Genomic DNA, 13224 nt, shown 5'->3' with positions numbered 1-13224 from the left:
TGAGACTTTCATTTAAAAAACAAATCTGAGAGACTTGATGCTAACTAACTGTCAGTCTCACTTTGGTCTGATTTTTGTCTGTTATTGATACCATTAACTTGTTTTGTAGTTTAAAGTTACAAACACATGGACCAACTAATAAAGCCACTTACAGACACCACTGGAAAAACATTTGCTCTCTACTTCCCCCTCTCTGACAACTCATGCAGAAATAGGGCCAAGGTTTTAAGGGTAATTAACTTGGATCTTTGGAATCGGTGCTGATCTCTAGAATTAAGGAAATTGCCTGTTCTGCCTCCTACGCACTACGTCTCACTGCATCTTCAACACAAGAGAGCATCTAAGAGGAAAAACTTGTGTGTAATGTAATGTAATGTTGGCAAAGGCTGTTTAATTTACCAACTTATCAAAGTTAAAAGTGGCAGGAGTATCTCTTACAGCACTCTTGCAGTTTCCCTTTGCGCCGCTTTGCTCACGACCCTCCAGGAGACACGAGAAGACAAGAAGAAGGCTGCACGGGGATATTGGTGGTGGTGGCGGCTGCGGTGGTGGTGGAGGAAAGAGAGGAAACAAGAGAACATGAGATTGAAATTCCAGGGGTGCGGAGGGCGACGGCGGGGCTGAGGATAAAACAGAGAGCTGTCACGACACAGGATGCAGCAGTGGAGGATGACATGAGCGCTGGGCTACAGATAGGCACAGTGGGAGTGTGTGGGCAGCTGATGAATATACACTCTAAACAAGCCTCTGAGCAATAAAGATGGGAAATTTGCTCCTCCTGCATGTGGGACCCACAGGTGGCTTTTTTTTTTCTTTTTTCTTCAAGGCAGGGAGTTGTGACAACCTGCAAGGTTCACATTGAACTACTGTCAAATGAGTTGTAGTGTGTGGCGCAGGACATTTACACAGGTGCGATTGGGTGAGTATTGATTTTAACTGATTAACTGATTAAAAACAGCATCCAGCAAATACAACATGGACTTAAAAAAAAATCAAATGCAAAACTATTTGTTTTGCAAGAAAAATGTCCCCCTAACTGATATGTATTATGTTACACTGCATAATAATTAGATAATTAAAATAGGTGCATCAGTGTGTGAGCAGTATTTTACTGTTGAAAATGGATGAGATTGATCTGATTTTAACAACATTATTGGGTCATAAGATAGATCTGAAGGGTCGTAAATGTACTTAGTTTCCTCCCACGACTGATTTAGATACATAGTGGGACAGATGGGAGAAGAGCAAAGAACACACAGAGGGGAACCCCTCTGACATCACATCAGTCTATTTTAGGACAAGCTGAGGACATAAAAATTGAAGCTTTGGAAATATTGACCCTTGATAGTAATGAGAAGGAACACATCAACATTTGTCTACTTTCTGTAAGACCGCCTTGTTCGTGTAACACCTAGGCAGTGGATCATGTGCACATTATGATTCTATGGGTGTACGCCAGCAGGCTTGTCATCTGTTTTGAAATTCTGTGCACATCTTCTAGCCAGAGGGCATTTCCCTCCTGCTCTCAGTGCAAGGTCCCACTGAACTGACACGACACGCAGTCAGACGAGATATTTTCCCCACAGTCAACACACACTCATTCAGTCGTGGAAGAGAGAATTGTGACATTGTTAGAGTGATTTTAAGCAAAAATATGGGAGGTTTAATTGGAAAGTCAGCTTGACAAAAACATTTCACGTTTTATCTCATAACAGTAAAAACACACAGTGCCCGTTCTGTAGCTATAATCTCTTTCATCGTAAACGCGGCAACATACGGGTTAAAGTATTTGTTGTTTTTCAGGTAGTTTATGTCTTAGATTTCACCATCATCAAATGCTGCAAATATAGCAACCGTGGGCTGATATTTTCATCAGTGTATCGGGCATGAAAAAAAAGTCATGTGAGATGTATGTGGTTTACAGGTGACACATTTGCCAGAGATGACATAAAGAAAACAATATCAGCGGGTGTTTCCATTTCACTGAAAATGCTTCCATCTGGTGTCCATTTGCTGATACTGCAGGCAACACAATCCTTACGTAACAGCTACTGTTCATAGTGTCAATCATGTCCAATTTCAGTGAGTGATTTAACTATTTGGCACATCCATCCATTTTCTATACCGCTTATCCGTCAGGGTCGCAGGGGAGCTGGAGCCTATAACAGCTAACTACAGGGGAGAGGCGGGGTACACCCCGGACTGGCTGCCAGTCAATCACAGGGCCAACACACAAAGACAGACAACCACACACTCTCACACTCACACCTAGGGGCAATTTAGAGTAGCCAATTAACCTAATTACCTAATATGCATGTTTTTGGTATTGCGGGAGGAAGCCGGAGTACCCGGAGAAAACCCACGCAGGCGCAGGGAGAACATGCAGACCGGGATTCAAACCTGGAACCCTCTTGCTATGAGGCGACAGTGCTAACCACTGCACCACCCACGTGGAAATAGTAATGAGAGAAATGACATCATCAGTAAATAACAGCAGAGTGTTACCATTTATTAAATAACCCATAATGTCTGTAATAGTCACAATAAAATCATTGAACAGAGTCAAACCATGATAATTACACAAACTACACTAAAGCGAGCTGAGGCTTTTCATGTTTTGTTTTTGTCTCGTAGAATCGCCTGTCTTGTAGAATATATATTTATCAAAGCTGGCTTGTCTAGTTTGGAATCACAAATTTACAGTTTACAATTAATGTAAAACCAGAAATCAGAAAACCTTCCTAATATTGTGTTTCATTCTTTTCCCAGTTCACAATCTTCCCTCCACTTCCACAAATCTAAAAAAAAAAAAAGAGTGTGAACCAAGTGATAGTGAACCAAGGCTTTCGTGGCCGGAACATGTCATGGAGAGGTGCAGGACCAGATAGTTGAAGCTTTCTAAATATTTTCCACTCCACAGTATTTTGCACACACTGCTGTATATGACTGGAGAAACACAGCTGACTTCAGAAGGATCTTTCCGGTGGGTGACGACACTGATGTTTCACTCAGTGTCCCACCTAAAATGAGTCTCTGAGAAGGTCAAAACGATCTCATTGATTTTCCTTTTCCAGGTACTCCAAGCTGGGCGCATCTAACCTCTGTTCATGGTTGCGATTCTTTGTGAATTCCTTCAGCATATCCATCACCTCTCCCTGGTAAACATCAGGGGTTGGCTGTGCTTCTGAAAGTAGAAATAGAAAGGACTTTATTCTTTTCAGATTGCAACTTCTACGTTTGAGACAGTGAGATTTCAGATTTTTTATTTTATGAGAAAAGATTAATGATGAAACAGATGTCTGAAGAGCGAAGAGCACACAGAGGAGAAGCCTTCTGACATCACCTTGGTCTATTTTAGGACAAGCTGAGAAAGGAAAACTGAAATTAAAATGCACTTCAATGTTTGCATTTGCTCAGTATTGTTGAAATAAGAAAAGGCAACTGCGGTCCTTCAAGGACAAAAAACCCCTAATTTTAATGCCTTCCTCACCTCAAGAAATTTTTGAATGTAAACCATAACAATGAATTGCATAATAATTATTTGTTTATGTAAAGTCAGACTGATGACGACAGCTTCTTTAGTGTGTTTTTTCAAAATGTTTCTGCAAAATGGATGTTTTGGTTTTGTTCTCACACTGATTCTGTTGTTCTGCTTTTATGCACTTCAAAACAGGCGCATAATTGAATCACATTAGGAAGAAATTACACGAATAAAATGGTAAGTCATATTGGGAGATTAAATGAGCTTCTAGTGTGAAATCTGACCCAAAAAGAAAAACAACAACAAAAACAGTAGCGGAACTGAAATTAAGTTGGGATTTCAGTATTGTAGCTTCAGTAGCAATGAATGATGAGTCTGTTGTATTACAGACTAAATGTAAAACTCCAAAGTCTGATTTATATGTTTCTGTTAACACGAAACAACAAGTCAAAGCAAATACTTGTTATTAGCAATTTGTATAAACATGAATATTGCAAAGCTGAAATGTTTTTGTGTCATTGCATATATAAAGGTTTTGCAGTGTGAATCTAAAGTATATCCAGATTCCCTTCGGAGTCCGAAATGTCTTGCCAGCTCAAAAAATTTAAATTTGCTGCATGTAATGTATCATGTCTACTGTACTGCAAGAGACACACAGAAAAAGAAAAAGAAGTATTATCTCACCTGTTGCCCAGTAGTAGATGTCCCAGTCATTGCTTGGTTCATTAATCAGTCTGTCGTACTGCTGCAGCTGGTTCTCACTCATTGTGTTCAGGTAACGCTTTGCAAAAAGGCTGCAAGAGAGAATGAGAATTCATCTGGCTCTTTCCTCTAAATGGAAAGCTGTAGTTACTGGTAATTATCTGAGCAGTTGGTGAATGGGCTGCGCACTGGGAGCTTCTTCTTCTTTGGGCTCCTTCATGTTGCTTTACTGCCTCCTTCTAGTTTTAGTCCTTCTGAATATCCTATTATTCTATATTTGCCTAGTTAGTGCATTAGTGCATTAATGGCCATCTTCTGCCCTCACAATTCCATCTCTATGCTCTCTCTCATTCTCATTTCCAGTCTTTAAAATGTATAATTTGCACATATTATGTTATTCCTGCCGCCTGACACTGCTCACAATGACCTCGAGGATGTTTTCGTGCTGTTAAGATCACTATAACCAATTTGCAGTCTGCTCACTGTTGCCTGCGCTTTCCTGTTTATACACTAACTTCTCCTGAGCTCTACCTCACTCTACACTGTGAGCTTATATTAGAAAGTGGAACAAAAAAACCTGAAAAGTTGGTCACACAAACCGATCACACAACTGTACTAAAGTGTGTGAGTGAGGCAAAAGAATAAAAGATCACCAACGTGGCTAGATGGAAAAGAGATCAGACAAAAACAGTACGGTTTAACAACCTAAGCAAAATGCAGTTCTCCAACATGCCCCTCTTGCGGCTCTCGTACAGCAGGCGGCGCTTCTTGATATCAATGGGCTCACCAGGCTTCTCTTCCCAAGGGGGCAAAGGGATCTCAATCAGGTCACCTCTGGTGTCATCTGGTGCATCTCCACGGTAACCACGAGATGAAACAAGGCCTGTGACTGCTGGTCTCCATGCTGCCTGGTACACCCCCGTCACCAGCTGACAGCAAATAAATATATGTATGTAAATATATGCGCAATATGCTGAAAAATGCATTCATGTTGTTGAGCTGACATACCTCCCTTAAGTTTCTCTTTGTTACTACATCTGATTGTCCTAGTTACATTTTTAACACAGCCTTTATATTGTATAAGATTTTCTGTTGCGACTTTTACTTAAAAGCATGAGTCTTTGCTCAGATTTATATCAACAAGTAAAAGTGTCCCTTTTCAAATCTTCTATTATGAGTACTTACTGCTCCTATTGTTTTAGATTTACTTGATAGTAACATGATAGACCTTATAATGTGTGAGAAAACAAAATGTGAGTCACATTGAGACCAAACTATTTTAATGTATCAGTTTGGGTCATTTATTTTTTTTTTGTGTGTTTGTTTGTTTGCTTTTTATATTTAAGTAAATATTTATCTATCAGCGTTTTTTTTTAAATCTCCTTCTTTTTGTTAATGCAAGTCAGAGTGTTTTCACATAGCAAAAAACATTAAGTTTAGTTAGCCGAAATTTAATACACCGATACACCCGAAACAAGCGAGCGAAGCAGAGCGGACTTACATAATATCTATGACACGCTGCGCTGTTGTACAACTGTTTACTACAGGGTTGTACAACCGTCCTCCAGCAGGACACGCTTTATGCATCAGGGCCAATAATGTGCCTTCAGCAGAAAGACTGAACTGCATTCAGGTTAGCGACTTACAACATTAAGATACTATTACAAAACACTCAATAATGTAAATTAACACTACATCTTTCGAAAGTCCTTGAAGAGCTTTAACGTTCCGGCGGCCGTAGTATTCAAACTTCAACCAAGAAGTGTACAAATAAATGAAACGTTTACTAGATAACTTACTCTTTTTGCGAGGACAGACGACAGCATTTTAACCCTCTTTCTTGAGACGTTGAGACTTCTAGACGGACTGCTTCCCCGCGGTGGAAACGTTACTGACGTCTGAATATCACTGGAGTTACACAAGCAGGTCTCACAAGAGCACACGGCAAACTAACGAGGGCGGAACGGAAACAGCGCTCACGTGACAAGTTATTCTAGCAGACCTATGAATATTAGAGTTTCTTTGATTTTACTAAGGTAGCGTCAAAGAAACTACAGTCACGTAGGGGTAAAGGAAAATTGCCATTAGGGTTATTACTTCATTTGTATTTTAGATCTCCTAGTTAACGTAATCACCAGAAAATCTAAAGACGACCCTCGCCTCAGAATTTGAAAGTGCGTGAGAACCGGAACCAAATGTTTGTTGTTGCTAACCGGTGAAATATCCCTGACGCACTTGCATGTTCACGTACTAAAACGTTAGCTACATTAATATCAGCAGCTCAAAGAGTGAACCTTTCGCTGTCCGAATGTATTTGTTTGCACACTTATACATGAAAGACCCTGTATGTGCTCTCCAAGTGTTCATTAAAATATTTTTTCTTAATTTATATCCGCTTGTCGTATCCTCGGCTTGTCATTATAGTTTGTTTTTGCTAATAGCTACGGTATCATTTTTGCGGTATTGAGCGGAACGTTGGTTAACGTTCGGTAACCTTAGAAACAAGACGTAACGATAAAAAATATTGAATATATATAAAGAGCGCCTGTTGTCGTTAGGCACTGATAATTTGCAGTGTGCCCACTATACTGTGAAAAACAGCTGCAGTATCATCGACTAGATCATCTTAGGCCCACAGAATGGCTGCAGCAGGACCTGCAGCCGGACCAAGTACCTCCAAGAAGAATCTGGATATTGATATCTACGGTGACCTGAATCAAAACGAAGACGTGAGTGTGACGTTTTTCATCTCAGCAAATGCATCAGTGGGAGCAGCACAAGGACGTTGGGCTTAAATGTGGTTTTAATTTTACCCGTGTGGACTGATCACACCTGTCTCAGGCAAAGTTTCGGCCTTTTCTGCAACTTCACATGGACCTACAGATCGCATCGCATTCGTATATGCAATCAAAGTAACGCTGTAGGTCACGTTTTCTTTTTCAGGCATTCATAGCCCTTCGGAAAGCTCCACGGGGACTTGTGCTGTCGTACTGTATGTTCGCGTGTGTAGAGATGTTTCAGCCTTTCAGTCAGTTGAGTTACAGTTAGATCTAGTGAAAGTGCTTTTATCCAGGTTTTTTTTCCTGGCAAGTTCAGATGTGCACTGAATCAAGTAAAGTATCAATGTTATTATTATTATTATTATTTTTACTTTATGTTCCTCCTAGCAGTGTGTTCTGTTCATTGATGCTTTGCACATTAAGATGCACAGGTGACATTATATGATTGTGTTCTATCCCACACAGGATTTGGACAGAATTGCTGAAACCAATGAACTTTTTGATGCTGTTCTGACTGGCTCAGTTGATCAGGACAAGAAAGTTAGTACAAATGCCGTGCCTCCTAAGGACTCACCAGTTAAAGTGAAGGCTGAATCAACAACAGAAAAAAGTAAACCGGGAGGCAACTTACTGAGGAAACTGTCTTTATATATTGGAAATTTCCCTTGGGTGAGTGTTACTGTGCTAATGATGATTACATTTCTATCATACTGTCCAATCCCATTTCTGTTGTTTTGTCCACATGGGCAGACAGAATACAGTTTACAAGAAACAGAACAGAAAAATAGACTTAACAAAAGACATGAGAAAAGAAATGTACAATGTCAAAACACATTTGACTGAATTTTAATGTCTGTGTAAAGACATCTCATTTCAATTACTGCAGTGTGATTCAAAGGCAATTACAACATTCCACCATACTGTTGTATGTTGTAAGTTTTCATGAAATGACATGACATAGCATAAATCCTTGAGTCCTTCTCAGAATGTCTTCAAACATGCCCCACTTTTACACCATCCGCCCTCTGAGATGTGCACAAGAGGCAGCAACATATGGCATCACCAATGAAGATAGCTTATGGGTGATGTGCTACACCTTGGTACAAGACAAGTCAATTAATTTATTGATGAAGTGTAATTTTTCTAGTTTCATCCTTCGATTTACTGAGCAGAAAAGGCAGTGAAAGCTAAATTATGAGTTTATGGATTTTATGGGAGAATAGTATGAAGAGGATATATTTGATTGATATGTTGGTTGGAATGAGATTTTGTTGTTATAAGATTTTTCTAGTCTGCAGAATTATCTGTGTGTAAAATTCAACTCTCTTTCCCAAATACTCTGTAATAATAAATTGTAACTGTGATTTCTTCCATTCAAGGGCTCAACACTGTTAGACATTCAATTTAAAATTGCTGTTTTATTTCAATAGTTGAACTCAGATGGCTCAAATATAACATGCAAGTAATAAAATACAGGTTTTTAGAAATCATTTAATACTATTTATTGCAATGAGAAAACATTTTCTATTTCACAAAACTTCTCCAGTGGTTTATTTCACTTGCAACACTAGCTTGTGTTGATGCAATAGAGTTGCCTTTAAAAAGGGCACTAATGCACAATAGAATTCAAGCTCTTTCAGGGTTCTGTCCCAAGTTAATTAGATACCTCGATAAAGTTGCTTACAAATCAAGCAATTCCTTTGTCTGCAAGAGTGGCTGCAAGACCCAGGTCACAAAATGACACTTGGCACGGAGTTAAATTAAGGGTAGTCTAATTTTTTATGGCAATGAATATTCTGAAATATATCTTCAGCAATCACTACTCATCAACAAAAGAGTTTCACACATTAAACATACTGTGATCAGCTAAAACATTAAAACCACTGATGGTTGAATAACATTGATCATCTCTTTACAGTGCAGTTGTTCTGCTTGGAAAGCTTGGGTCCTGCTGTTCATGTGGATGTTACCTTGGCATGTACCATCCACATAAGCACTGCTGCACCCTCCACATGGCAACAGTATTCCTTGGTGGCAGTCCCTTCACACCAGCAGGACAATGAATCACACCACATTGCAAAAAACATTCAGGAATGGCTTAAGGAATATGATAGAGAGCTCAAGGTGCCGACCTGGCCCACTAACTCATCAGATGTCAATCTGATCTAACATCAGTGGCATGTGCTGGAACAAATGTGATCCCTCTAGGCCCCACTTCGCAACCCAGAGGATCAAAATCACCCACAAGATATAAACATTGTTGGTGTCAGTGGTTTTGTGTCTTGACTGATCAATGTAAATTTCTGTTTGTCAGCTCAGTTTCTTTTTTTTTTCATTGGTGGTCTTATTTATCAATATCAGTAACTATCTATCCTCCTGTCTTTCTCTCATCCCCTCTTCCAAACCTGCTGCCACCTCCAGTGGACATCTGATAAGGACCTCCTGCGTGTGGCTCAGAGGTTGGGTGTGAAGGACATCACAGATATCAAATTTGCTGAGAACAGAGTTAATGGCCAGTCAAGAGGGTCAGTGATTCCAGATCTAGTGTTTTTGAAATGTTAGGAAATCTTGTAAGTCTTTTGGTTGATTAAATATTTGGATTTCTGTGACTTAATGTCTGTTGCCATACATGCTGTTTCTTCTAATTTGCAATACAGCTATGCAGAGGTGGTGGTAACCTCAGAAGAGTCTCTAAAAATATTGTTGGAAAAAATACCCCGATGTGAACTTCATGGGGAAAGGATAGACTGTCGCTTTGCCACTCGCCAGAACCTTGCCATGTTTGAGGACACAGCAAATAAACGTAAGAACACCACAACACTGATGATTTTACATTATACTGCAAAGTATCAGTGAGCCTGTCATTTTACATTTACATATACAAAAAAAAACCAATGTGTTCTCTGTAGGTATTCCATTGCGTGTTACGTCCAAAGACCCAAAGGACTCGGGTTCTTCAGAAAAGATCACCTCATCATTATCTCAGGAGCCCAGCACTCCTCCTATACCTGCCTTTTTTCCATCACACACCAGTGCAAACAGGTTTCCCTCATTACCCAGCCCTTTCCTCAGTCAGCCACCACCTTTCTTCCCACATATGCCACCAAACATCCCTCCACCCATGCCGCACACCTTGTTCCCTCCTCCTCCTGTCCGTCTTCCTAGCCAACCATCTCCCAGTATGCATGTAAATCCAGCGTTGTTCACCTCAGCACAAGATGGGCACAGCAGCAAAGGCTACAGCCAACAAAAGTGAGAACATACATTATTTTGTATTTTCAGCTATTGCAAGCCTTAAAGAATAATGTTTTTTTTCCCCAGTGAGATGAGATGAAACTTGATAATATTGTTGTGGAAAGCAGCAAGATACCAGGGTGCAGAGAAGAATACATAAGAATAGAACATGTTGCAGATAATGCAAGAAATTTAGATACTGCATCTTTGCCATTGTAATTAAGTTATTTTTAGGATTAACTTGTGATGGTTAAATAATTCTGTCCCTCAGTGTGAACAACAATATGTGTGTTTTTCAGACACACGCATGGTACAGATGGAGATTTTGAGGAGCTGATGAACAGAAATAGAGTTATTGCCAGCAGTGCCATCTCCAAGGCTGTGTCCGGAGCAACAACTGGTAAGCACGGTGGATCACATTCTGTGAAGTGGAAGAAAGAACATAGGGTTTAATAAGCCATGTGTAGAAAGAACTGCTTCTTACTTATGTCTGACAACAGCAAGCTGTTCATTATCCCCCTGATAATGAAGTGAAGAGTTAATAGATTTGGCCTAAGTTCTTTGGTATTTTGTTATCTTTTGTATGACATGAAAGTGACTGCATTTTTTAATCACAGAGCCTTCATACTGGCAAAGCAGGCATTTCTTTTTACATTTTTTTATGCAGCTGCTAGTCCGTATGTCCATCTGTCCCATTCTTATGACTGCAATATCTCAGGAACGCTTTGAAAGAAATTCATCAAATTTGGCACAAATACAAATGATGAACTGATTATATTTTGGTCTCCAAAAGTTTGACTTTGCAAAACAGGTTTTAAGACATGGATGTTGACTGCAATTTGACTGGTGCATGGAGGCATACAGGTGGCAATTTTAGCTGAATGTATGAATAATAAAACACCGTACTGGAAATACTGTGTCACTTACCTAGTTAAACTTTGGATTATTATTTAAAAAATAATCATCTGTATCTGATCTACTTCTCCATCTAATTGGTTGTGGTTTGATCAGCTTTGATAGTCATTCGCCTGGCAACACAACAGGTACATCTGTCATCATGCGTGATTCAGATGTAGCTAAATTCTGAGTTTTGTGTGGAAATACATCACTTTCTGGCAGAATCCTACCCACATCAAACCAGAGAGTAGAGCTCAGACAAAATTCAGAAACTTTCTGTTGTGAGTTAAGATTATAGGGATTATAGTAGACAGTGACAGAGTAGTAGTGCTTTTCATATGACATAGCATTGGCAATACTGCACAAGAGTAGGCAGTCAAAGCTTTTGTGACATGCTCCAAGATTCTGTTTATTACTTTCTTGGCAAACTCAAGGCACATGTATTTTATGCGAGAGTGGCTTCCATTGAGCCCCTATAAATACTTGATCAATGGAGTTTTGCAGAGATGCTTTTACATGAATTATGGAGTTCAGTGTGTTCCTGGCATCATTCAGTGCAATGCTTGACTTGATCCGTGGTTTGATACAGTTGTTATCTCAGAGGTCTACTGATGGCTCCATGGACTTAATTTAGACAGGTGCACTGCTAAAATCCAAGAGGCAACAAATAAAGGTGGCAAACGTTGGGGGATAAATGTCAGCAATTTTAAGGTCTTTGACGTATTTAACTACTTAAAAGCAACTGTCTCTATTAATTTCTCGTCTTGCTAATGCAGGAGACTTGCGAGTGGCAATGGAGACTCTGTTAACTGCCATTGCCATCATTAAGCAGTCCAGAGTGTATGGAGACGAACGCTGTCAAGCCCTGGTCACCTCACTCAAAGACTGTCTAGTCTCTATCCAGGGCAACTACGGCTACAGGTTTGTAGATTATGACATGATACATCTCATTGTACACGCAGAAACTGAAGCTTGCCAGTCAATATCACACATTTCTCTGCAGGAGTACCAGTCGTTCTAGGGATGAAGAAAGAGGCCGGGACAGGGGTCGTGACAGAGAGCGAGAGCGCGATCGAGAACGTGACAGAGAAGGTTCGTCTGGATGGGAAGGTTCGGGAACGTCTCGAAGACGCAGAGAACGCTCCTGGAGCGTGGAGAGGGACAAGGAACGCTCAAGGGAACGGGAAAGGGAAAGGCACAGAGATCACAGAGACCGATACCGCTAACTTGGTAAGCTTCCCTCTAATTTATACTTTTTTCAGCCATCAGACTGTTGAATTGTATCACGGTTCATTGTTGGGTTTCTTCAGACATAGTGTCATTTTCACAGAGACGTACAGGTGTTTGTTAGTGTCTCATACCCCACATGACCCCAGTACGGCAGAATTAAAATTTAAAATACAGTAATAAATAAAATTCTCCAAGGAGTTTATTTATTCTTTAATAATGAGTTTATTTATTGCATATATATGCATATAAATAATCTTGCTTCATATTTTCAATATGTTTTTCTATTTTATTTTCATATTGTGGAGACGTGGGTGGTACAGGTTAGGAGGGTTATAGCTTTGTAGTTTTATGAATTGTGGTAATTGGCACGAAATGCTCTTGGTTTAGCTGTAAGGACAATTACCAGCATCCTGTTGGAGCTGTTAGCCAACACAATCCATATTTGAATTTCACTAGCGTGAATCCTGAAAAGTATGATTTCTTATGTTTTTTTTTCTCTGCAGACTGGAGTGTTTAAGCGTGAAGTAAAGACAGGATTTTCTGTTTCTGCACCAAGCTGTATAACAATTTTGAGAAATCTATGGTGAGACTGGAGATGTGTCTTCAAAAGTCTAAAATGTACCTTTTTTTGTTGTTGTTCTCCAGTCACATGTACATACTAGGACTTTTACCTGCTTTAAGAAAAAAATGTGATTGTAGATATGCTGCTGGGACGTGAGATCCCTGTACTTGCATGTGTGGAAACACCTCTAAATAACCTATATAATGTGGTGTAATGTTTTCATCACTTTCTTTTGTATTAAATCTACAAATTAAAAATACATTCCCTGCACATATAAGTGTATTGTGTTATTTCTTCAAGGTAAACATCTGCTGAACAAGGAATATCTAATAATTATC

The 13224-nt window shown here is 39.7% G+C and overlaps 2 protein-coding genes across 2 annotated transcripts; one reads left to right on the top strand and one right to left on the bottom strand.

Annotated features, from left to right (window-relative positions):
- Window positions 1-2488: 2488 nt before the first annotated feature.
- sdhaf2 (succinate dehydrogenase complex assembly factor 2) lies at window positions 2489-6158 on the bottom strand. The gene is made up of 4 exons (XM_046388581.1): window positions 5983-6158; window positions 4889-5112; window positions 4166-4275; window positions 2489-3184 (listed from the first exon to the last, which is right to left on the bottom strand). Exons 1-4 carry the CDS (start codon window positions 6007-6009, stop codon window positions 3054-3056), a joined length of 492 nt encoding a protein of 163 aa, XP_046244537.1. The 5' UTR covers window positions 6010-6158; the 3' UTR covers window positions 2489-3053.
- A 231-nt stretch (window positions 6159-6389) lies between these two features.
- Window positions 6390-13156, top strand: LOC124058927 (cleavage and polyadenylation specificity factor subunit 7-like). Its single transcript, XM_046388568.1, has 9 exons — window positions 6390-6912; window positions 7429-7632; window positions 9385-9488; window positions 9621-9766; window positions 9873-10215; window positions 10497-10597; window positions 11871-12015; window positions 12098-12324; window positions 12828-13156. Exons 1-8 carry the CDS (start codon window positions 6823-6825, stop codon window positions 12318-12320), a joined length of 1356 nt encoding a protein of 451 aa, XP_046244524.1. The 5' UTR covers window positions 6390-6822; the 3' UTR covers window positions 12321-12324; window positions 12828-13156.
- The last annotated feature ends 68 nt before the right edge of the window (window positions 13157-13224 follow it).

The sequence above is a fragment of the Scatophagus argus genome, chromosome 1, assembly GCF_020382885.2.
Source record: "Scatophagus argus isolate fScaArg1 chromosome 1, fScaArg1.pri, whole genome shotgun sequence".
Classification (NCBI taxonomy): Eukaryota; Metazoa; Chordata; class Actinopteri; family Scatophagidae; genus Scatophagus; species Scatophagus argus.
Note: the sequence above shows the minus strand (reverse complement) of the source record. Positions and strands in the feature narration are given on the sequence as shown.